We start from the raw sequence: 26,422 nt of genomic DNA on the forward strand, positions 1-26,422 counted from the left end.
AACTGCAAGCAGTAAAATTATATCACAAAATATGCATTTTTAACCTGTTGGATTATTTATAAATCATTCTCTTCCTGTACATTCTAGTCTGAAGAGATGAAAAATAAGGGAGCAAAGTTTCAAAGTACATATTTGATGATGATTTTTTCAGCACATAAATAGCAAATTGGAATACTTACAGAAATTGTGTGCAACAGTGGAGGATGATATTAAAATGCATCCGAATTAAATTCAAGACTGTGACTAATATTAGTGGTCAGATCATTACTTTGTCCTGGAAACTTCAATGCATGTTATATATCCTGCAACATCCCTGGGGCAAAAAAAAAAAAAAAAGATACTAAAAACTAGGTTATGTCTTTACTGGAGATGACATTGACAACAAAATCACTCAAAATGTATAAAACAACTCTTGTTTAGTAGTTTTATATTATACTATACTGAACGATGCTCTTTAGGATATGGAACATATAGCATGGAAGTCTGTATATTGTCAGATAGGATGCAAATCCAGGACTAGCACTGCTGTGTTACACTCCATCTTATACATGTTTCACCACTCCCTCAGGGCAGTCTGAACATCCCTGCTGGACACACACATTTCAGCCAATGTCGTACATGAACATTAAAGGGTTCACCCAAAAATGAAAATTCTGTCATTTATTACTCACCCTCATGTCGTTCCACACCCATAAGACCTTCGTTCATCTTCGGGACACAAATTAAGATATTTTTGATGAAATCAGAGAGCTGTCTGATTCCTCCATAGACAGCAATTTAACCACCACTTTCACTCTCCAGAAAAGTAGTAAAGATATCATTAAAATCCATGTGACTGCAGTGGTTCAACATTAATTTTATGAAGCAACAAAAATACTTTTTGTGCACAAAAATAATGACTTTATTCAACAATGTCTTCTCTTCTGTGTCATTCTCCTACGTTGTTTACATTGTTTAGTACCTTTCTGGACCTTGAAAGTGGTGGTTAAAGTCAGAGTCAGAGAGCTCTCTGATTTCATAAAAAATATCTTATTTTGTGTTCTGAAGATCAACGAAGGTCTTACAGGTGTGGAGGGTGAGTAATTAATAACAGAATTTTCATTTTTGGGTGAACTAACCCTTTAATTTCTGAGGTTTAGGTCAGATTGTTTCTTGTGAAAGAAAGTGTAGCAGGAAGTTATCAGGGACTCAGAAGTGATTAATCACACAAAACAGCACTTTTCAAACAAAATAAAGGTTTATTTATAAAAGAGATAGGACAAACATCAAAATTTGTGAAATGCACATGGCTGTAAGACTGTTTTGGCCAGATTCTTATCATTGTATAATCATGGTTTTTATTTATAAGGTACATTTTACCTGATGCTGCATTACAAAGTACTAAATAACACACAGTAGTCATAGTCTTTCTTGTCATTTGTTTATCTGTATTCAAATGCATGTCAAAATAATTATTCAAATTTATTTTGGATTCAAAATAATTCTCAATTATATTGTGTTCATATACAGTATAAACCATCACTGCATTCAAAAACATCAAAAATCAAACAACTCTGCTTCTTTCTCCTTCCAGAAGGTGAAACTACGATCAATATATTTACAAATTTCATCATTACTAAACATAGAGAAATCATTGCTTCCATCTCTGCTGAGATGTCCTCCATCAATTGGTATGGTATTCTCGATGATAACTTGCGGCACAGCTTTAACCTCGGCACAAGAATCCTTCACAGACTCCTTGGAAACTCCATTTTCTCTTTTCCCAAAGTACTGCATTTTGATGTCCTCAAAACCATCTTTCCACTCGCGTCTCCCAGCCTCAATGTCCTTGAGGACGGCCCTGTGGAAGTCTCGGACTGTCTCCCAGGGAAAGTTCCCTATGTGGTCGAACACCTCAAAGCATAACAGGTGCCTCATCTTGCGTTCCTCAGCTGGGAGGTCCTGCTCGAGAATGTGAAAATACCCAAGCATGAACAGGTCAAGGGTCAGGCTGTCATAAGCAACAGGAGCGCCGTCCACACGAGGAAGGAACTGCTCAGGCGAGTAGGTCACACGCTTCCTCTGGAGGCTTCGAATCTGTCGTGATGGGACGCCTGAGGCGACGCGTTTCCAGTTGCCGATCATCTTGTCTATTGCGGTTCTTTGCCTGTAGAGATGATACAGTGATCTAGTTCCTGGCTTGGATGCTGGAGTTGTTATTCCTTCTCCTGTAAGAGTGCCAAGCTCTTGTTTCATCTTGGCTCGCACTGATATTGCATACGCAGACCTTTTCCAGTGGCTCAAAAAGAGGACAACGATACGTTCCTTCCGCAAGCAGGTGGTCTCCATCACTTTAGTTGCATCTTTGCCCAGTGCCTGTTGGCATTTTATGGCACCATCATTAACGTGATTTATGTCAGTGCTTTGGATTGTCCCCATGGACTGCTCATTTTGATTTGTTGATGTAGACAGTTTTTGCTGCCTTGTGTCAGATGTGTTGTTTAAAAGGCCTGAAAATGGGTAGATGTTTGCTATCTGACCTTCAAAGTTGGACCTTAAATTTCTCACAGAAACTCCTGATTGCTGGATCTCCAGCTCCACCTTCTGCCTTCGTCCTCTGATTGAACTTTGCCTCTCTGGCTGGTATGTGAAGACCGATGCCAGATCCGTGTTACAGATCCCATCCTCACCATTTGTTTCGGAGAGGTTTGTCAGGAGCAGTGACATGCTCTTTACTATATTTGAGATACGATTGAACCACACTGGAAGAGGCAGAGATTCCTCCATGTTTGGGAGCTGCTGGCACTGGGTGTTGACAGTGATATTAACGATGGGAGCAGGGAGGATGGCCCTAAGTTCCTCCGCCAGCCGGGCAAGCTCTAGTTCATAGGCCTGGCATCGTTTTTGAAGGGAAATTGTTTCAATCTGTCCCTCCAAGTAGACCAGGTCATCTTCGGTAAGCAGTTCTCCGAAGGGGCCCAAAATTACATTGTGTACTTGGGAATACCTCCAACCATCCACCTCAATATGTTTGTTACTGTTGTCCTATATAGGATGAAACAATTGTTATTGTCATATTGTATGACATAGAGTGTCTTATGGAAGGACATTTTTGCAATACAGTTTTATGTTGGAGGGGTTTGAGCAGTTTACTTTTCTGCAGTGGTTGTCTTCGTTCTGCAGTCGAGCCTGAAGCTTGCGCACCATAACCTGCCTCTTCCATTCAGCAATGGGCCTCCCGTTCTCATCGTGAGTCGGGATCAGAGAATCAATGTCAGCAAGATTTGCTTCCAACTCTGCAAGTGGAACAATTCCATTCTCTCCTTTCTGGAAACAGATTCATACAAACTCATACAGATTAACCTGTGATTATAATATCACTATACTGCCTATATTTACAAATAAACACATTCACTTCAAGTCAAAATAAAGTGGCATTTGCAAGCTATTTTATATTTATACATTCTGAGCTCAGGTTTGAAACCTCAAGATTTTCTGAAGTCTACATTATCTAAGCCTATACTGTAAAGTAGCCTACTTCTGCCACAGAATTAAAAAAAACTAAAACTTTCTCACAATTCCAAGTTTATATCTCAAAATTTTGAGTTATCCTCCCGCAATTCTGACATTTATCTTTGAATTGCAAGTTTATAACACATCCAGATTTATTTCTCACAATTTCAAGTTTATATCTTAATTCTTTGCCCCTTGGAATTCTTGCGGAAACAGGCTTTCATTGGTGACATCAGCTGAAAAAGAAAAAATGTTTCAGAAGTCTACTTTGATGACAAATTATGAAGAAACTTGTTTTCTTTGGAATAACACGCACTGATAATTTGAGGACAATAAGACCTGAAAGTTAAGAAAGTAAATTTTAATTGTGATTTCATGTTGACTTTTTCATGTTGAGGCTAAAGCACATACATTTACTGTTTGTCCAGTGAAGACCGCTGTGATTCCTGCTTGTCTCAGCGACTTCATGGACTTATGAGATAAAACCGTCTCCTCTTCCTCAAGGTGTTTCCTCGTGTTAAATGAAGTTACAACTATACACCAAAGACAGAGAAACGAGTTAACTTTAGATATATATTTTCTTATTATGAATGTTGACCTTTAGAGATCCGTAAAGGTCTGTAAGATCATATACTCTCGCCTGAGCCGAACACATGCGCAGGATCATGCACTCTCACCTGTAGAGGCCACTTGCATGTGTTGAATGGCTCCAGTTCCAGCTCCAGCTCTCTTGGCCTGTGAGGAGGACGGTGATGTGGTTGAGGTATCCAGACATGCTGGAGAGGGACGAGGCTGGGGAGGCACTTCATTCACCGGCTGCTAGGAACACCAAAACAGCCGAATTGATTAAGAACGAGTGTCTTGTCATGTTTGCTTTATAAAATCAGTTTATAATAAAATAAAATCATCACCTTGCTATTTTCCATCCGGCCACTGTGTCCAGGTTCACAGGACTGGTTGTTAATGTCCTGGTAGGGGTTGGTTGTGTTAAACAAGGTCCTTTCCTCCTCTATGAGAACAATGCCTGCTGACTGCTGGAGTAAAGCAATAAGAGAACAGTGTTTTTCTGAACTTAAGCTTAATTTCTTCATAGCAAACTGGTGCAAAATACAGTCTTGAAGCACAATGTACATTCTGATCTGCCCCCAGTGCGTGAAACAGGAGCTTAAACTGTTTAGTATAGCAGACCTCCCACTTAGTTAACAAAGGAAAACTGCCTATAGAGTTCAGTCATCCGATCGGATGGTTCAAATGACCCATACCTGCAATTGCAGTGATTGACTTCTCTTATGGACACTTGTGAACTCTCTTCTTGCTTTTGAAGCTTGCTAAATTATTTTGAAACATTCACAATGTGACATACAGTACATTACAGCAGCTGAAAGTTATTACATAAGCTTTCTAATGCACTGTATGCCAAAATGCCAAAAAAAAGCCAAAATGTTGGAGTTAGTAAGATCTTTTTTTTTTTTTTATCTGTTCTTTTGAACTTTCTTATCATCAAAAAATCCTGAAAAGAATGACCACTGTTTCCACAAAAATATTAAGCAACATAACTCTTTTCAACACTGATAATAATAAGAAATGCAGAACAAATGTTTCCATCTTTTACCTCACTAAAATGACAGGATGTTATTAGTCATGCTTAAATACAGTCTTTCTTGACAACATTAAATTTTTAACATTTTTTTTTACTGATTCTCACCATAAAGAGAAAACTTTTTTGATATGCGCAATATTTTCCCAAAGGCAGTTGTTGTTGTTTTTAATCTGATATTGATTTTACAGTTTTAGTGAAGCATTACTGAGAACACCTAAAAAACTCTCAAATCATATGATTCCTCAAACCAAGCAATACATGCTATAGTAATTTTGAAGATATTTCAAAGATTATTTTCTAAGCAGTATTATTTTCTATTAATGTATAAAATCCTACACATTCAATTAATAGATTTCACATCATAAACTATTTTTAAAAAAGTAAAAGAATGATGAATGATCATGTTTATAAAATCTGAAATAACTTACAGTCAACAGCTTCACACCTCAAGTCTTCACAAGTATAACAGCTGAGTGTAATGAGAACAGCCACAATCACATCAGTGCTCCAGCCATCCAGTGGCCAAATGCTTAAGGATCAGCACACTATAAACAGTGAGCTCAGACAGGAGGTCTTCATAGTAAAGTATGAATAATTAAAGGGTGGGATTAGGTGAACCGTCAGTTTAAAGGTCTAAAAGCTGCCACGTTCCTCAGCACACGTTTCTTGCCACGCTTCTTAAATTCACCAAAACATAAGTGTGTGTGTTTCTCACTATTTTTTTTTTCTTTATACTGAACTTCAGTCACTAAACACTGTTGTTCTGAATGTCTTGTAATGTGGTAAGAGAATTACTTCAATTCCACAAAAGAGCAAAAATCAAAGAACAGGTCTTGATGGTGAATCGATACATGTACATGAACAGACAGTTCTAATCTCTATTGTGGTGGCACATTAATATCTATGCGTAACTAATTTGCCGTCACACATATTTAAAAGAGCTTCACTTAATACCTCTGTCACAGGCACCTCAACCGACCAGGAGTAAAGAGGTCAACACACATCAGTTACACAGACGATTACATATGCAGGAGGAACAGATCAGGCAATCCTATCTAAGCATCAGATCACACCTCTATTCACTTGCAGGCACTTCATGCAGGCTCTATTATATTATATTATATTATATTATATTATATTATATTATATTATATTATATTATATTATAATTTTTTCCATATTATATATTGTGGAACTTATCAAGCCATTCTAAGCAACAAATAACACCAAAATTATTAATTTGCAAGCATTTCATGCAGGCTCTATTATATTATATTATATTATATTATATTATATTATATTATATTATATTACACTGAACAAAATTATAAATGCAGCACTTTTGTTTTTGCCCCCATTTTTCATGAGCTGAACTCAAAAATCTAAGACTTTTTCTATATACACAAAAGGCCTATTTCTCTCAAATATTGTTCACAAATCTGTCTAAATCTGTGTTAGTGAGCACTTCTCCTTTGCCGAGATAATCCATCCACCTAACAGGTGTGGTATATCAAGATGCTGATTAGACAGCATGATTATTGCACAGGTGTGCCTTAGGCTGACCACAATAAAAACAATAAAAGGCCACTCTAAAATGTGCAGTTTTACTGTATTGGGGGTCTGGGGGGGGGGGGGGGGTCCGAAAACCAGTCAGTATCTGTGTGTGACCACCATTTGCCTCACGCAGTGCAACGCATCTCCTTTGCATAGAGTTGATCAGGTTGTTGATTGTGGCCTGTGGAATGTAGTTCCACTCCTCTTCAATGGCTGTGCGAAGTTGCTGGATATTGGCAGGAACTGGCACACGCTGTCGTGTACGCCAATCCAGAGCATCCCAAACATGCTCAATGGGTGACATGTCCAGTGAGTATGCAGATTTAGACAGATTTGTGAACAATATTTCAGAGAAAAAGGCCTTTTGTGTACATTGAAAAAGTTTTAGATCTTTGAGTTCAGCTCATGAAAAATGGGGGCAAAAACAAAAGTGTTGCGTTTATAATTAAGTTCAGTATATATTATATTATATTATATATTTTTTATTAAATATGGAAAAACGTTTACTTACACTCAAGTAAGACTTCCCCTTTTCCCCAAAGTATGTCAATTTTACATTTGAATTTGTACATTCTCTTAATTTTCAGACAACTTATTTCATATTATGTATATATATATATATATATATATATATATATATATATATATATATATATATATATATATATATATATATATGTGTGTGTGTGTGTGTGTGCCAATATTGTGAATGAATGTTTTGAATTATATTAGAATTAACCAGTCTATTTTGCATTATGTCTGCATTTTTCTTCATTAGCTTTCTGTGGTAATAATTAAACTGATCTTGTGTAATTATTCCTCCTGTAAACAATAATTATTGTCAAGAACCCTACTGTGCTGCTCACACTCTCCTTTGGGGAGACCCATACACACAGAACAAGCTGTCAGATCTGATGCTATGCCAGCGTAAACAAACAAAACATCAGCACACAAACTGGTGAGAACGGCACATCTCTCTCTCTCTCTTTGTGATCGATTGACCGAGCATGAGCGACTCCAAACACACAGAGTAAAATGCCCTCTGACAAACCAACTGACTGCGTTTATAAGCCTCTGACATCTGAGACGGAGGATCTTATATCGTCCTCACCCCTGGGGCTCTGGAGCTCGTGCTGAGAGGGGCGTGAGTGATAGCTGATAGGTCCTTCATGCGCCAACCAGACAGTACTAAGTGTCTTGCTAATTAGCTTGTGTCAGGCCATAATGTTTTAATATGCCATCATAGTTATGCTATCAAAAGAAAGGATGACGCTTGCATAGTTTCCACTTCATTTATGAACAAATGACATATCTGATGCCCTTTCGCAAAGGAGGCGGAGCTGAACTATATATTTATGATCCTATCAGAAGTCTTGTTCATCGTTCTCTCGACTGGATTCTGACCTTTAGTCCATCACTCAAGTTGAATGACATAAAGTATCCAGCTATGCTCTTTAAATATTCAGTTTACAAATGCACAAAAAGGACCAGGCAATTAAATTTAATTCCACAAGTGACATTTTCATTGAATTGTCCAATGACAACGTTCTCCAAGAGAATAAATACACTTGTCAACACTTTTACTCTTAGCAGGCGTGGATCAAATTATAATCAAATTATTGATGCCTCTGTTATTAAAGGATTAAAGGTATCTGTTCAGCCTTATGAATAGGATGTTCCTGTGAAGAATATCTTGTCCCATATCTGATAAATAATGGAATCAGTTGGCCACAATGTGGGGTTTAATAAATGCACTTTAATATGTGTTCCTTGTCCTCTATTTTGTAGCATGACTCAGCCAATATGAGCTATTTCATTAGCTCAATGTATTCATGCTAGAGAAGTGCAGTGTTTGTCTGTAGGTGGCAGTAACAGATTGTTATTACAAGGTGGAGCCTTACCAAAACCCAGACCATCAGCTGTCAGTGTTTGCAATATTAATGGGTGTAAAGTACTTGAATAAATGTACTTAATTGCTATACTTAAGTATTATAATTAAATGTAGGAAACTTGTTTACCTAAGTGTGTAATCTGACTTTAAATTTTGACACAGTATCCATACCTTAAAGGGTTAGTTCACCCAAAAATGAAAATTCTGTAATTTATTACTTACCCTCATGTCGTTCCACACCCGTAAGACCTTCTTTAATCTTCGGAACACAAATGAAGATCTTTTTGTTGAAATCCGATGGCTCCATTGTTTCACATACAGTATGTTGCATTTATGGTTTTCATTTTATGACCTGCCTGCGATACCGTTTGAGCAATCTTCGGTAGGCTATGCTTTCATTTAATTTTAAAATGGATGGCATCGGACAAAAAAAAAAAAAAAAAAAAAAAAATCACGGAAACTTTGAGGACTGCTCATTTTATCAGTGTCAGATAGGAGCCTGCTAGATTCGCTTGCTCATTTATGTGAATTTATTATAAATAGCCACTGCTATAAACTTGTTTAATTTACTTAAATAGGGTTTTTATAATGAATTAAATTTATATCAGTAAATAAGTCAAAAGACATGCACGTCATTCCGTCTGAAAAGGGATAGTGCATGCAATGTCCGATTCCTCTAACCAAATTTCAATATTAGACGTTGTGATTTCGATCATATGCGTCGGCGTAGCTATCTGTTGATGAAACAACCTAATTTCGACATTGAATCGATGTTATATTTTCGACGTAATAACGTTCTGATGTACCGATCAAATAGTGAACGTTGAATCAACATTGAAATTTGATCATCGACTGATACTGATCCTTACAACCAAAAATAAACGTTGAATCGACGTCTGTTTGCTATCTGGGTCCGTGAGGCCTCCATAGGGAGCAATGACACTTCCTCTCTCAAGATCCATAAAGGTACTAAAAACATATTTAAATCGGTTCATGTGAGTACAGTGGTTCAATATTAATATTATAAAACGATGAGAATGTTTTTGGAGCGCCAAAAAAACAAAATAACGACTTATTTAGTGATGGCCGATTTCAAAACAATGCTTCAGGAAGATTCGGAGCACAAATGAATCAGTGTATCGAATCGGCTGTTCGGAGCGCCAAAGTCACGTGATTTCAGCCGTTGGCAGTTTGACACGCGATCTGAATCATGATTCGATACACTGATTCATTTGTGCTCCGATGCTTCATGAACTAGTGTTTTGAAATCAGCCATCACTAAATAAGTCGTTATTTTGTTTTGTTTTTTGGCGCACCAAAAATATTTATAATATTAATATTGAACCACTGTACTCACATGAACCGATTTAAATATGTTTTTAGTACCTTTATGGATCTTGAGAGAGGAAATGTCATTGCTTCCTTTGGAGGCCTCACGGAGCCATCGGATTTCAACTAAAATATCTTAATTTGTGTTCCGAAGATTAACGAAGGTCTTACGGGTGTGGAACGGCATGAGGGTAAGTAATAAATGACAGAATTTTAATTTTTGGGTGAACTAAACCTTTAAGTGAACTACAGTTCAACAGTTCTCTTATGCTCACCAAGGCTGCATTTATTTGATCAGCAGTAATATTGTGAAATATTATCACAATTTAAAATAACTCTTTTCTATTTGAATATATTTTAAAATGTAAATTATTCCTGTGATGGCAAAGCTGAATTTTCAGCATCATTACTCATATGATCCTTCAGAAATCATTCTAATATGCTGATTTTCTGCTCAAGAAACATTTCTTATTATCTTCAATGTTGAAAACTGTTGTGCTGCGTAATATTTTTTGTGATACATTTTTCAGGATTCTTTGATTTATAGAAAGTTTAAAAAAACAGCATTTATCTAAAAAAGAAATCTAATAAATGTATATACTGTTATAATTGAATGTGTCCTTGCTGAATAAATGTATTAATTTCTTTCAAATGAAATAAAAATAAAATCTTACTGCCCCCCAATTATTTGAACATTAGTGTATATGGAAGAAATTGTATGAAAATGGACAGAATTAACAATGTAAAAACATCTTATCTAATTAAAAAAAAAAATGCTTGCAGTTAAAGAAGTTGCGCTGAGGAAAGTACTAATTATCTTACATGAGCATCAGCATCACGGAGGAAGTTGGCACAATCATGATAACCATTGTATTCTGCCAGGTCCACTGCGGTAAACCCATCCGAATCTCTCTCCAGTGGACTGATGTGATTATTCAGCAGCACTCGGCAAGACTGAAGGAAAGAGAGATTACAGCTGTCATTCAAAACCTCTGATAAAGCATTTCAAACACTACTTAAACTGTATAATTCTCAGAGTGGTCATGATAAGGATTTGTGATTGGAACTGAAGGAACAGTGACGGGCACCTCCAGTTCTCCATTCTCCGCTGCATCATGCAAGGGGGTCCCACCCCAGAGGTCTTTCAGGACTTTTGCTCCCATCAGTAAGAGACGCTCCACAATGCGATGGTGGCCCTCGCTAGCGGCGAAGTGCAGTGCTGTGGCTCCATCTCTGTCCTGAGAGGACAGATCCAGATCTGTGAAGGAGGCCTAAAGAATCATATCAGAGATAGAGTCAGTGATAACTCAAATACATTCAATAACAGCTGAGTGAAATCATGAAAAAGTGACTGAAGAAGCTGTAACTCACCAGCCAGACCACCAAGGCGTGGTGTCCCATGTGGGCAGCTGCATGCAATACACTCATGCCATCTTTGGCCCGCACATGGACATTTGCACCACAGTCCTTCACCAGGTATTCAACCACATGCAGATGCCCCTCCTGACAGGCTAGATACAATGGTGTGGCCCCAGTACCTGTCTGGCAGTCCACACACCTGCACAAATAATACATTTTAGACTTTGCACCTATAGACTTAATATGATCATAGCTCATTTCAGTCATTTTAGTGAAGTGTCAGGTATGTTTACATGCACTCATGTTCATCATTTGGAATGAATCAGATCCGATTTTGAAAATTCTGATTATATAAACCCTAAACTTTACTATCCAATTTACATATCTGTTTGCATGTGTATTGCATGTATTCCAAACAAAACTGTGCCCAGTTGCTATGTTTAGAAAGAGTATAATTATCGTTTTTGCTGAAAAAATGCTGACATATATGTCCGAAGAGCTATTTTAGCAAATATTTAGTCTCCTTCACTGACCGAACTGTGCACCTTCGTAAGACGTAGAACGTAAATATATGCATCACAGCACTGCGCATACAGTATGTGAAAGATATTTTTGAACCTCATTGAGAAAATTGCTTTGATTCAATCATTGCTTAAAGGGATAACACAAAATGAAAATGCTGTCATTTACTCACCCTCAAGTTATTCCAAACCTGTATGAATTTCTTTGTTCTGCTGAGCACACAATTGACAACATAGTAATTTTTACCTACTGTGGTAGTAAATGGGGGGAGAGATCTGTTCTGACATTCTTTAAAATATATTTGATGACAGATTTTTAATTTTGGGTGAACCCTTGAAATTCACCTTGAAATTTAATTCAGATTGAGCTCAATCAGATCAGTTGTGGTGTTTATAAGAAGGGCTTTTTAATGTAATGGAGCTATCAGTCCTATTTACAGATTATTTGGTTGCATGTAAACATAGCTAGTAAGAGGTATACGCTCTATTGCATCATTAAGTAGAAGTTGGTAGTTATGCAGATGTACAGTAAACACACAGGTGGCGTCATGTGGCAGGTAAGAGGCTCCTCATGTATTATAGAGGACAGAGCCCAGATGGTGGGTTTGACATGTGTCAGATGACCTTTTCCCAGCCTCCCTGATGAGCAACAGCTCCCAAGAAATGGCAACATGACTCTAAACTGGTGCCTTTATGTGTATTTGTGTAAGCATGATGACCCATGGTTTTGCCCACACAAACAGACACAACAGTCACGTGTAGCACTGGGAGCATCTAACAGTAGCAATGCTAACTAAACTATATTTTTATAGTGACCAAGTGACTGTAGCTCAGCTGTTCTAAAAATAATGTATCTTTTCTGGTTACGAGTTCCTTTTTTCAATAACGACAACTATGAAATGGTCCTTTTTCTATGGAAGTCTATTTCCGCCACATAATAAAAAAAATCATGCTTTGGTCAATCATAATTATGACAGCTATAAGTATGACATAAAAGGTCATGATTATGAGAAACTAAGTAATAAATATGAAATATAAAGTCAAAATTATGACATACATCAATTATGAGATAAATCTAAATTTTGAATTATGATTTTTTTAAATTTTATAATTTCAAGTCATAATTGTTTTTATGTCATAATTTTGACTCTCTCAAAATTGACTAAGTTTGTCATTATTTTGACATTTTAGCGCATAATTGTGACTTTCTATGCCATAATTATGATTTACCAAAGTATGGCATAGGCTTCTCATATGTGTGGCATTAAAATGAACTGGTTCATCTGAAACAGTTCTCTCTAATATATAGCATTCAAAAGCCTCATTGATTTTAATGAATCAATTCATAATAAATGTCTGAAAAGTCTGATTCATTCTAGTGAATCGGTTCATTTGAGTTCAAATTAACAATTCACCATTTGTTCTTCCATTCGTTCCAAACCTGTATGATCTGCAGAACACAAAAGAAGATATTTTGAAGAAAGCTGAGCTGGTAACCAAACAGTTTTGGTTACCAGTGACTTCCATGAGAACAACAACAAAAAAAAACATCACAATTTTCAAAATATCTTCTTTTGTGTGTCTGGAAAAGAAAGGAAAGTCTGGAATGACGTGAAGGTGAGTAAACAATGACAGAATTGCTTCAATGTAGTTGAAACAACTTTTGTTGGTAGTTTGTAGCCAACTACATTTATCAAAAGAGCAGTCTGCCTGTAGTTTACTTTAAATTACAAGAAGCTTCTAACTTGACAAGCTAAAAGTATACATACTTTACTGAAAGGTGAATTAAAGTGAAAGCTTTTAGCCAGTCAGGGATGGCTTAACAGTCTGTGAGCCTCACCGCGGGGAGCTGGACATGAGCAGTTTGAGGGAGGTGAGATCTCCGCTGGCTGCTGCGTAATGGACAGGTCGAGCGCCACAATCTGTCTCTGCCTCTGTGCTGCCTCCCTCAAACAACAGCCACTGTACTGCCTCCGCATGGCCAAACCTGGCAGCCAGGTGCAGGGCCGTCGCTCCCTCGCCATCACGATCCTGTAGGCCAAAGCACATACCAACGTCAGCATCCAATACCCAGTTTGAAGAGGTCTGAATTATGAGCATAGTAAGTAGTACATCACAATGACCTTTCAATACACTGATACACCATTATACCATCACTGATATTAATAAAAGAGATGCTTCTTTGCTCACATTGTACATCCATCATCAATGACCTGTGTAAGTGACAGTAAAGGAAACTGACACAGCAGTCCATCCTCAAGAACACCATCAATCCCATTGTCAAATGTAATTTTTCTCTCATTTTATCATGGCACTCACCTCAATCCCACACTTCTCCTGTCTCAGCAGCCACTGCAACTCCCGCACGTGCCCAGTGGCAGCAGCATCATGGGCGGCCGTAGCTCCATTTCTCGTACGGGTGTGGCAGGGAAAACAAGCTTTGTTTACCAGAAACTCCAGGCAGCCCAGTTGCCCACAGCGGGCAGCGTGGTGGACGGGTGAAGCTCCCTGGGTGTCTGTGATGGCTGGACTGAGGCATCCGGACACATGCAGGGCCCTCAGAGCCTCCACATCCCCCTCACGAGCTGCCTGAATGGCCCTGTGGAGCACCATGCTAGACCTCGGCCAGTCGAAACAAAAGTGGCAGGGGTCCTTGGGTTGTGCCCAGCTATCTCTCTCGCTCCCTCTCTAAAATGATACCTGAGCTTGCTGACAGATGTCCATGGGAGAGATGAAGGGGGTGGATAGCACTGAGCCAGAAATGTAATGAGAGCCCTCATGTGAAAATATAGGCCTACATCTGCTTATATTCCCAGATACAATAACAAATGCTCTGCTTAAAGGGATAGTTCACCCAAAAATGAAAATTTGATGTTTATCTGCTTACCCCCAGCACATCCAGTATGTAGGTGACTTTTTTTCTTCAGTAGAACACAAAAGATGATTTTTAACTCCAACCGTTGCCATCTGTCAGTCATATAATGGGAGTGAATGGGAACTCGAAAAATAAAAGTCGAAAAAACTTGCATAGACAAATCCAAATTAAACCCTGCAGCTCGTGATGACACATTGATGTCCTAAGACACGAAACGATCGGTTTGTGTGAGAAACTGGATAGTATTCATATAATTTTTTACCTCTAATACACCATTATGTCCAACTGCGTTCAGCACTCGCTTAGTGAGGTCTGATCGCGCTCTGACAACGGCAGTGATGTCTCGTGCTTATACTTCAATGAGCAAAATACAATGTCACAAATCACTATTTTCCAGAGAAACAAAATTAGATTAATTAACCTCAAAAATATTTAAAATCTCACAAATGTCCACCACAAATGTCTTACCTCATTTTACCCTATTACTTTTAAAAGTTAAAAAAGACCATAAGTGATCAAAGATGATAGGAGTCATTTTTGATTAAAATGCTTATTTTGTCTGAAAATGATGCAAGAATGATCATATTTTGCATTGCTATCATTTAGATCAGAGATGCTAAAAGCAGGTCCCGTGGGCCAAAGCTAGATCTTCCCTTACAAGACATCATCTCATTGCCCCTCAGAAAACACGATTAAGAGGTCTGAATGCATAGCATATATACTCTAATACAACATATTTAGTGGCTGCCTCCAAAAGCTTAAAAATGCTGCCTTTGGAGGAAGCATTCTAAGGTAGGAAGGCACCAAGGCACATACAAATCCAATGTTAGCTTCCCTTTCTGTCTCCTGAGATACCTTCATCTGATCAATTTTTGAAGATAGCATAGATGTATCCTTCAGTGCCTATGATATTGCACAATCCTGTGAGTTTCACTTCATGACAGTTGAGCTAAAAAATAAAGATGCTGTCTGAAAGTTGCGGTTGGTGGTCAGTTTGAAAAATAATGTAAATGTACAAACCCAATTCCAAAAAAGTTGGGACACTGTACAAATTGTGAATAAAAACAGAATGCAATGATGTGGAAGTTTCAAATTTCAATATTTTATTCAGAATTCAACATAGATGACATATCAAATGTTTAAACTGAAAAAATGTATCATTTTAAGGGAAAAATAAGTTGATTTTAAATTTCATGGCATCAACACATCTCAAAAAAGTTGGGACAAGGCCATGTTTACCACTGTGTGGCATCCCCTCTTCTTTTTATAACAGTCTGCAAACGTCTGGGGACTGAGGAGACAAGTTGCTCAAGTTTAGGAATAGGAATGTTGTCCCATTCTTGTCTAAGACAGGCTTCTAGTTGCTCAACTGTCTTAGGTCTTCTTTGTTGCATCTTCCTCTTTATGACGCGCCAAATGCTTTCTATGGATGAAAGATCTGGACTGCAGACTGGCCATTTCTGTACACGGATCCTTCTTCTATGCAGCCATGATGTTGTAATTGATGCAGTATGTGGTCTGGCATTGTCATGTTGGAAAATGCAAGGTCTTCCCTGAAAGAGACGATGTCTGGATGGGAGCATACGTTGTTCTAGAACTTGGATATACCTTTCAGCATTGATGATGCCTTTCCAGATGTGTAAGCTGCCCATGCCACACGCACTCATACAACCCCATACCATCAGAGATGCAGGCTTCTGAACTGAGCGCTGATAACAACTTGGGTTGTCCTTGTCCTCTTTAGTCCGGATGACATGGCGTCCCAGTTTTCCAAAAAGAATTTCAAATTTTTATTCATCTGACCACAGAACAGTTTTCCACTTTGCCACAGTCCATTTTAAATGAGCCTTGGCCCAGAGAAAACGCCTGTGCTTCTAGATCATGTTTAGATATGGCTTCTTTTTTGACCTATAGAGTTTTAGCTGGCAACAGCGAATGGCACAGTGGATTGTGTTCACCGACAATGTTTTCTGGAAGTATTCCTGAGCCCATGTTGTGATTTCCATTACAGTAGCATTCCTGTATGTGATGCAGTGCCGTCTAAGGGCCCGAAGATCACGGGCATCCAGTATGGTTTTCCGGCCTTGACCCTTATGCACAGAGATTGTTCCAGATTCTCTGAATCTTTGGATGATATTATGCACTGTAGATGATGATAACTTCAAACTCTTTGCAATTTTTCTCTGAGAAACTCCTTTCTGATATTGCTGCACTTTCTTAGGGTGCTCAGGAAAAACAACCTAGACCGTAAATTATTAGTGTCCTTTTACCGCTCTTCCATTGAAAGTGTGCTAATGTACTGCATTACAGTGTGGTATTCCAGTTGCACTGCAGCAGACAAGTTAGCCCTTCAAAGGATAATCAATACAGCCCCAAAAAAAAAAATCACTGGCCGTTCACTTCTCTCCCTGGAAAGCATTGCCTGCTCTCACTATCTTTCAAAAGCCAATGGCATCATTGGGGACACATCAAGATTTAATGACAGTTTCTTTCCAGTTGCAATCCGGACTTTAAACTCAAAAATGCACTAAAGGTATAATACTATTCCAGTCAAGTTATTTATTGTACATCTATTTATCCTACTGTAAACTTCTAATCTGTCTATACTGCTGTTTTTGTAAAATGTGCAGTATGTCCAATGTGCAATATCTGAAAGTAATACACTAAGGGGTGTGAGTTGTTAATTACTGTGTATATTGTATATTTGTTTGTCAATACCAGTCAGGAGTAGTGCTCCTAATTTCGTTGTATACAAATGCAATGACAATAAATGCTTTCAATTCAATTCAATTATTTTTCGCTGCAGCATTGGGGGAATTGGTGATCCTCTACCCATCTTGACTTCTGAGAGACACTGCCACTCTGAGAGGCTCTTTTTATACCCAATCATGTTGCCAATTGACCTAATAAGTTGCAAATTGGTCCTCCAGCTATTCCTTATATGTACATTTAACTTTTCCGGCCTCTTATTGCTACCTGTCCCAACTTTTTTGGAATGTGTAGCTCTCATGAAATCCAAAATGAGCCAATATTTGGCATGACATTTCAAAATGTCTCACTTTCAACATTTGATATGTTATCTATATTCTATTGTGAATAAAATAAAAGTTTATGCGATTTGTAAATTATTGCATTCCTTTTTTATTCACAATTTATACAGTGTCCCAACTTTTTTGGAATCAGGTTTGTAAGTTTTTAAACACTTTCGATGTCTTTTAGCGAGAAATAACTATTGAAGTAATTGCATATTTACTTAGTTTTCACCAAAGCTCACTCTATTTTGTTGTAGATCATTAACCGTTACACTTCCTCAGAAGTCTCTTTGAAATCAGTATTGTGAGGTAAACGCTGCTTGGAAAGTCATTGCCTGATATGGCAGCAAAGGAACTAAGCTTTTGGATGCAGCCTAAGTTGCTAGAGCATTAAGAGATGACCCATGATGAACTTTTATTTGGAGCACCATGTCATTTCACAAGAGGGTGGGAAATAGGAAAAAATATGCCATTAAAGTATATCTCTGGTTTGAACAATGTAAGGATAAACAGTTACTGACAGTCGTCATTTTGGCTGCATTAGATCCTCCAGCTTTGTTGTTGTTGAGCAACCGAAGTGTGAGCTGTTAAAGCTCTGCCCTCTTCTGGAAAGCAGCTCATTTGCATTTAAAGGGACACACAAAATGGTGTGTTTTTGCTCACACCCAAATAGGGGCAAATTTGACAAGCTATAATAAATTATCTGTGGGGTATTTTTTTGAGCTGAAACTTTCACAGACACATTCTGGGGACACCAGAGACTTATATTACATTTTGTAAAAGTGGCATTAAAGGTCCCCTTTTAGTTTGATGTTTGGCCCTTCGTAAAAGTTTACTCTGCATCTAAACAAATAAGAAGTCCAAACTCTTGCAACGTTGAGCATATTTCACATTTATTTCACACCCGACAAAGTGTTAAGTGTCCACAGACATTAGAAGACACAGGTCCAACACTCAAAGAACTTGAGCACTGAGTACACTACAGCCCATTCATTATGGTATAAAGTGGTTACAGCTGTGTACTAGACCACAGTTGGGTTTATATACAGAGCAAATCAACAGAAATATTGAAGCAATTACAGTAGGTACACTTAGTCTATATTGAGTTTCTCTTTTTTAAATTTGGAATATCTGGATGGATGAAAGATGTTTATTTAAAATGATGCTCGGAAAGACGTGGTTCCATTGAGAGTGAAAGAGAGAAAAAGAGAGACACATTATCAACTACAAACCCTAAAAATCTTGTTTATCTGCAGTATATATGTATGTTGACAAAGTTCTTCAGGGCATCATGTCAATGCGAAAACTACATGCTCAAAGTCGACTGTGATCCTTCAAATCGGTAAATACGACTGAATCTATTATTTTTATGTAAATGCTACTCTTATACTGTATGGAGGTAAATGCGATACATTTGATACATTTCATTTAAAAGCTAAATAAATATGTACAGCATGCTATCATATACATAGCATTGTCAAAGATAGGAATGGATAAAAAAACTAAAATAAAAAAAAAACGTCAGGGCACTGGGAGGTATGACTGTCAACACATGGTCCAAAACTTAATCGTCTGTCCCTAATTTACATTTCAGATCCATAGTCAATGTAAGATTCTATAAAGGCATACTTATACTGCTCCTTGTAAAGAAACTGTTTTGAGAGGTAAAGATCAGAACAGCTCAAATCTCTCAGCTAAAACGTTGCTGCTACGTTTTGTGCTCTTTGGGTTGGCTGACCCATTGCGCAAAACATCCATTCTCATGAGCAACATACTAAATGGCTGACTGACCAATAGCATGAGCCCAAACCAAACAAGAGATTTCGGAGTTCATCTGGATACGCTACGGTGAACACAGCCTCTGGTAATACCTCTTTAAGATGTAGCCGTCATGACAGGAAACACGACTTTTCTATACTTAGCATACACACATCATTCATCTTCATCGTACTTCAAGGCAAAGGGTGGAGCAAAAAACAAGGTGAATGGGTATAAGCTTTTTATAACTGATACATCTAACAAAAAAAATTATGTTCTCTATTTTGGGGATCACAAAACATTTAGTTTATAGACTTTTTGTTTTATGTTGTAACACTAAAACTGGATCTTCTCTTACAAGACATCATCTCATTGTCAACTCCCTAGGAAAACACCATGTAATAGGTTTGAATACAGATATTCTATTATAACATGTAAGGCTGGGATGACCGAAACATAGCAGCTACGAAAGAGAAACTATGCAATCAAGATACAGTGTTTCTGAACATAAACCTCCTGCATTATATTATTTGAAATATGTGATATAATGTGTTCTGATGTATTTGCGTTCAGTGTAACAGTAACAGGAAATTTAGCAACGCCGCACTCTAATTTTGTGTGTCAAAATAAGTGGATTAAAAATAAACATTAAAGGGATAGTTCACTCAAAAATGAAAAAATGGTCGTTTCAAACCTGTATAAATTTCTTTGTTTTGCTGTACACAAAGGAAGATATTTGGAATAATGTCAGTAACCAAACAGATCCCCATTGACTACCATATTAGGGAAAAAAAATACTATGGTTGTCAATGGGGGGTGAGATCTGCTTGGTTACAAACATTCTTCCAAATATCTTCCTTTGTGTACAGCATAACAAAGAAATTTATACAGGTTTGGAACAACCTGAGGGTGAGTAAATGATGACACAATTTTCATTTTTGGGTGAACCATCCCTTTAAAGAAGCTGATTCTCTTAGCAGCAGAGCTCTTGTGCAAATTAACCAAAATTAACCTAGTAAATAAAGCTAATTATCAAAAGTGCAAGGTGAAAAAGTTTTTTTTTTTTTTTTTTAAGAGTGACCTCTTAATAAATTATGTTTATAAAACATACAATGCTTAATAAATAAGTAAACGTAAAGATGTAATGTAAAAAAGACATTACCGATGAAAGTAAAACACAAACTCAACTTCTGTATGGTAGACGTTTTGTACTTTTCTGATGCTGATTTTTGTTGAAATAATTACTTCTTTTATTCTAAAATCCATCACAGTTCTATCTTCTATCATCCAATGCATAAAAGGCATCTCTTCGAAAAGCACTATGATCATGGCAGAATGATCAAAACCAAGAGGCAACTACTAAAGCCCAGGAAAAAGCACTTGACATCTACTCTGAAGCAGCACATACACAAACAGAGCATTGAGTCGCATTTACAAATGAACGAATGCCGTTAAGAGTAGGGCTGTGTCTATGATGCTGTTTTGCCATTCTAGCTTTTAGCTATGTTAGCGGGAAGTGCTGAATATATTTCAATGTTGTAAATTTACACTAAATAGGGCCTGAAACACACATAAACACACACTCTGTGAAGCCAAGCCCTCAGTCTATGGTTGGCATGGACAGACCAGGGAGGAATGCTGGGACGGGCAGGCAAGAGGCAGCTGTGATGACATGGGGACAGGGCACTTATGATCACATGACCTAATTACATCGCAAAGGCCTATTAGGCCTTTTTGTGGTTTGAGCCAGAGGAAAAAAACGGTTTCACATCCTCATCGGTCCTGATTTTCTTCTGGAAAGCTTAGACCTGTGGGTAGAGAGAGAAATTGGGAGAAATTCAGGGATATCACTGACCATGACCACTTACAGCATTGGTTCTCAACAGCTGAGCTGCAACCCAAAAATGGCTCGCACGTCTGTTTTCATACCAAAGACCTTGGGCCTTATCATACACCCAGCACAATGCGACAACGCCAGGCGTGATGCAAATGTTTATTAAAGATTATTATTGTGTACATAAAGATAAAAATGCCTACATGTCATAATGGATAGCCACTGCATATATCAGAATTACCTATTTGCAGTAATGACAAATGAAATTGGCTAATTATTTGAGCAATCGAAGCAATCCACACATGTATTTAAACTGACTCGTCAGGTTGAGGATGTCTATATTCCGCCATGTAAATAGCAATCCGCCATGGTACAAGCGCACCTGAATTTTAAAAGGAACGGGAGATGACACTCTGATTGGTTTTTTGCCCAAAACACACCCATGACTCATTAAGAGACTAGGTACAACCCTTTTGGAGCATGCGCCTGGCACCCCAACCATTTTTTTTGTTGTTAAACTAGCAAAAGTGGATTCGGACATGCCCTAAGTGCATCTGCACTATACGCTTCAGATCACGTGCTTAGATCGTTAAAATAGTGTGTTGTCCCTTGTGTCTAAAGTAACTCTGTTAAATGGCACTATGACATTTTGGTGCATATTCATCTGTCTTGGTAGAATTAGGCAGATGCCAATAATTTAGTATTATTTGAAGTGCTATTTTAAAGGTTCCTAATTTTGTTTTGGAGATCAAAAGTCAAAAACCACTTTACTTCTCTCATAATATACATTGCACATCATTTCTCAAAGAGTCTGAAAATGGTTTGTTCAAAGATTTAGTCTCTCTAAACCCCTCCTTTCTGTGAGCTTACTCTGCTCTGATTGGTCAGACGGCCCAGTCAGTTGTGATTGGTCTACTGCTTACAGGGCATGTCGGAAACAAAACAGTCATTATCATATCTGAATTTCAGCTCCAGAGGCTTCCTCTGTGCTTGATACACAGTGATAAAAACAGTAACTATGGTGTTGGTTTTTCCATATCAGTTTCAGTGTGAGTCCTCATCCTTTTGAGGTGCATGCAAAGTGGATTTGCAGCCCTAAAAACAGCATCTTCGAGTTGTCGACAACATGAACCAAACTCTTCCAGGCCTCAGTTACAACTACAGTGTTTTTGAGGGCGGGTCAAGTAGATGTTGTTTGCGGGCAGCCAATGAAGACCATAAGCTGGCATTATGCAAATTTGTTACAATGTTACGTAGGTATGTATCAGGAAGTGAGACTGGAATTGCTGACGACTCGTTTCGGCAGTTCAGAATGGATTCCAACTTTTTAAAAGACAATAACTTTATTTGTCGTGAACTTTAATCTTTAAAAATTTGCAGACCTTTTACATTCACAAACAGCTATACTGCATGAAAGTAATATTTGAAAAAGCATAATAGTGGCACTTTCAATACTATTATAGTATTTATTCATATTATGAATTTTTGATTTCATTTTAATTGTAGTTTAGTCATTTTGTGCTTTGGTATGGAAGAGGATTAGGGCCAAGCAATAATAAAAAAATAAAACCATCTCGAGATTAAAATTGTTTCGGGAAATTTCGGGAAAAAACTTGTTAAATTTCGAGAAAAAGGTCGAGATAAAATGTTGAGAATAAACTCATTAAATTACAAGAAAAAACTCGTTAAATTTCAAGAAAAAAGTCGAGATAAAATGTTGAGAATAAACTCATTAAATTACGAGAAAAAACTAGTTAAATTTCAAGAAAAAAGTCGAGATAAAATGTTGAGAATAAACTCGTTAAATTACGAGAAAAAAGTCGAGATAAAATGTTGAGAATAAAGTCATTAAATTACGAGAAGTTGTTAAATTACGAGAACAAATTCGTTAAATTATGAGAAATGTCGTTAAATTTCGAGAAAAAAGTCGAGATAAAATGTTGAGAATAAACTCGTTAAATTACGAGAAAAAAACTTGTTAAATTTCGAGAAAAAAGTCGAGATAAAATGTTGAGAATAAAGTCATTAAATTACGAGAAAAAAGTTGTTAAATTACGAGAACAAATTCGTTAAATTATGAGAAATGCCGTTAAATTTCGAGAAAAAAGTCGAGATAAAATGTTGAGAATAAACTCATTAAATTATGAGAAAAAAGTCGTTAAATTACGAGAACAAATTTGTTAAATTACAAATTGAAATTTTGAAATTTAACGAGTTTTTTCTCGAAATTTAACAACTTTAATCTCGAGATGGTTTTGTTTTTTTATTATTGCTTGGCCCTAATCCTCTTCCATACTTTGGTCATTTTTAATATATATATATATTTATATATATATATATTTTAATATATATTTTTTTGTTTTTTTTGTTTTTTTAAATATAGCTTTTAGTCATTGTAGTATTTAAACTTATTTTATTTCAGTTAGTTGCCAATAAAACATTTCACATTCACAAGTTTAAGTTTCTCAACTAATATTTAGATTTTATTTTTTTTGAAGCTTTATTTCAATTAATGAAAAAAAATTAGTTAACAATAACAACACAGACATGTTCAACAAAGACAGGTTGTGACAAAAAAAAATATGCAAGGTGAAATAATAAATAAATGAAATGAAATAAAATAAAATAAAATAAAAGCGTGGCTAGTTTGTTGTAACCAGTTTGTTTTATGTGGTGAATTACTAGCTTAATAGATGTAAGAAAAAAACAATACATTTAAATGGTTGACTTCACGGGCATTTTGGTTTATTTATTTTTTTACTTTATAAACAAATTCATTATTGTGTTGGATTGCTATGTAATGTTCAATGTAAAATCATAGTCCTAAAGCAAAACCAGTTGAGAAGCACTGACTTCAAGTATTTAATAAAATTAAAGAGAGACCATTATTGAATGAAGACTTTAATATGTGTAATGTGACATGCTAAAGGAAATGAAATCACTTTGAATACCTGATAGTTCCTGCCAGCAGTGGGTTGAATGCGTACAACCAGTCATGCATCTCTTTGTCATTGCCTGCTTGGAGGAGAATGTTCCGGTGCTCAGTGCACACTGCAAAAGTGTTAGGAGCCTGAAAACAAATCATCACATGAGTTAACAAAATCAGTTAGACGGCTATTACTAGCTGACCACTTTACTCAGTAATCATGTGTATAATATCATTGGACGAGGAGTAAACGGCTCTTACCCTCAGCATAGTCTGCTGATCTTCGCTGTACTCCACCTGAGCAGAGGACAGGTTGATGACGGCTCTCTCCACACAGTCTCTCTCACTGCGGTACAGGTAGACATAAGGCCGCCGTACCACAATGTACCGCTTCACCCAGCCACTGGTGTGTGGCTCAAGAAAGTGTAGATAGCCTTTCTTTGACACAATGGGGCTGCAGTCATAGGAAAAATCACAACAGATACAGGTATATAATGAATTATTGCAGTGAATTATTATTATTACTCAGTACTTAAATGAATAATTACACTATAACATGGACACTGTTACAGTGTAACTGTTTTTGGTCCTACTCTATATATTTGGTTTCTTTAACTACTATGTACTAACACATAAAATTCATCATTTGTAACAATGCACTTATTGTGTACATACGTGTATTTACATTGTACTTATATATTTTTTAAATACATACATGTAATTACAGCTATAATTTAATTACATCTATAATTGCACTATTGACCCTTACACTGCCCCCCCACCCCTTTCCACACCCCCCTTTAGATACACCAAAAAGTCAAGATAAATTTCTCAGACAGACTGTTTGTGGTGCTACCTGACACGAATCTCCTGGATGTTCGGGATGAAGGTGCAGCTCCTGGGTTTTCTCTCTATGGGGCTGAATGGGTCGAGATCAGGGCTAGAGGCACCTGAGTTAGCCTCAGCTCCTCTGTAAAATCACACAGAACAAGAAAGTCCTGTTAGAAATAAAGTATTTAAGGTGTTTTGAGACCAAACAGACAGTAATCTGATTCTGAACTGGTTTTAGCCATACTGTGATCATATTAGAAGGGGACTAGAAGGGTTTTTTGTTGAAAATACACCGACCTGAGGTCTGGATTGCCATAGTGACTATCCACCAGTGACGGGCAGGTGGAGGAGGGTGTCAAAGTGCTTAGAGGTGAAGAAGAACCATCTCTTAAAAGGGATGCGGACATCTCTGACAGCTAATAAAGAAAAGAAAAAAAAGAGCACCACCAGATGATAAAGCGGGCAACACATTAAAGTGTCTCATACATCATATTCCAGAAAATGCCATGCTTACCCTTAAAGCATCTATTACACTAATCATGCTGCTCTACTCTAAACGAGTAAATGAGAGAAGTGAAGTGAACACAAATTCTTTAATGTCTTTTTAAATGCTAAATGAGACTTAGAAAGATATAGGAAGAGGGAGAGAGAGAGAGAGATCTGGTCTGCATGGGTGAGAAAATGAGGCAAGGTCTGTATGGACACTAGGGCAGTAAAGTCTCACCTTGCTCTCACTGAGACTGCTGCTCACCTGGCTGTACTGCCTGTTGAAGGTGTGCATGAGCAGTCGCACACACTGAAGAGAGAAATAAAGTAGGAAAAAAGGGAATAAAGTACATAAAGTAACAACAAATGGTTTTAAAGGCACAAACAACGGCATAGCGTGATGATGCCGAGATTAGGGCTGGGCGATATATCACATGCGATTGTCACGCGCATTTCGTCAGTAAAGCCGGTTCCCTGATTACCGCTAAATCGCCATCACCTGCTTTCAAATGGACCAGCATTTAATAGACAGAGCCGTAGTTCACTGACAAGCTACGCAATATCGCGTTCATTATCGCAGATGAATCGCCTTCGATAATGAACGCGATATTGCGTAGCTTATCAGTGAACTACGGCTCTGTCTATTAAATGCCGGTCCATTTGAAAGCAGGTGATGGCGATTTTGCGGTAATCAGGGAACCGGCTTTACTGACGAAATGCGCATGACAATCGCATGCAATATATCGCCCAGGCCTAGCCGAGATAGAGTGCGGAATCATGGGAGATTTCGTCTTCACCTCACAACCAGTTGAAAATTATTGTCCTGGTTAAAATTGCTTATTTCTCTGGATTTAAACATTCTTGGAAACATCTGGGATAATGTAAGTACACAAGTCAACAAAATATATAATACTGTTCCAGTGGTTTTTGGATA

The 26,422-nt window shown here is 37.4% G+C and overlaps 2 protein-coding genes across 3 annotated transcripts in view; both read right to left on the reverse strand.

Moving 5' to 3' along the window:
• Positions 1–1,218: 1,218 nt before the first annotated feature.
• Positions 1,219–14,626, reverse strand: espnlb (espin like b). Of its 2 annotated transcripts, none has more exons than XM_048164541.1 (10): positions 14,066–14,626; positions 13,587–13,777; positions 11,238–11,424; positions 10,955–11,137; positions 10,689–10,820; positions 4,404–4,526; positions 4,170–4,308; positions 3,904–4,025; positions 3,133–3,306; positions 1,219–3,024 (listed from the first exon to the last, which is right to left on the reverse strand). In XM_048164541.1, exons 1-10 carry the CDS (start codon positions 14,357–14,359, stop codon positions 1,537–1,539), a joined length of 3,033 nt encoding a protein of 1,010 aa, XP_048020498.1. In that variant the 5' UTR covers positions 14,360–14,626; the 3' UTR covers positions 1,219–1,536. The 2 variants fall into 2 exon arrangements, with proteins under 2 accessions (XP_048020498.1, XP_048020497.1); XM_048164540.1 differs by having other exon boundaries at positions 4,170–4,311.
• A 6,522-nt stretch (positions 14,627–21,148) lies between these two features.
• The window catches only part of kif1ab (kinesin family member 1Ab), a 32,873-nt gene continuing 27,599 nt past the window's right edge, over positions 21,149–26,422 (reverse strand). Inside the window, 6 exon segments of the mRNA XM_048163474.1 lie at positions 21,149–21,219; positions 24,197–24,315; positions 24,433–24,625; positions 25,028–25,141; positions 25,300–25,418; positions 25,727–25,798. Of these exon segments, the coding sequence (XP_048019431.1) occupies positions 21,177–21,219; positions 24,197–24,315; positions 24,433–24,625; positions 25,028–25,141; positions 25,300–25,418; positions 25,727–25,798 (660 nt within the window). The 3' untranslated portion in view covers positions 21,149–21,176.

Source organism: Megalobrama amblycephala, linkage group LG17 (genome assembly GCF_018812025.1).
Source record: "Megalobrama amblycephala isolate DHTTF-2021 linkage group LG17, ASM1881202v1, whole genome shotgun sequence".
NCBI lineage: Eukaryota > Metazoa > Chordata > Actinopteri > Cypriniformes > Xenocyprididae > Megalobrama > Megalobrama amblycephala.

Bases quoted from the DNA above. Each gene is read 5' to 3' on its own strand.
- espnlb (XM_048164540.1), bottom strand. From the start codon at position 14,359: ATGGTGCTCCACAGGGCCATTCAGGCAGCTCGTGAGGGGGATGTGGAG. The intron at 11,425-13,586 runs GTGAGGCTCACA...TTATTTGTGCAG, and splicing joins CTCATGTCCAGCTCCCCGCG to GTGTGTGGACTGCCAGACAG. The intron at 11,138-11,237 runs GTGAGTTACAGC...ATGATTCTTTAG, and splicing joins ACGCCTTGGTGGTCTGGCTG to GCCTCCTTCACAGATCTGGA.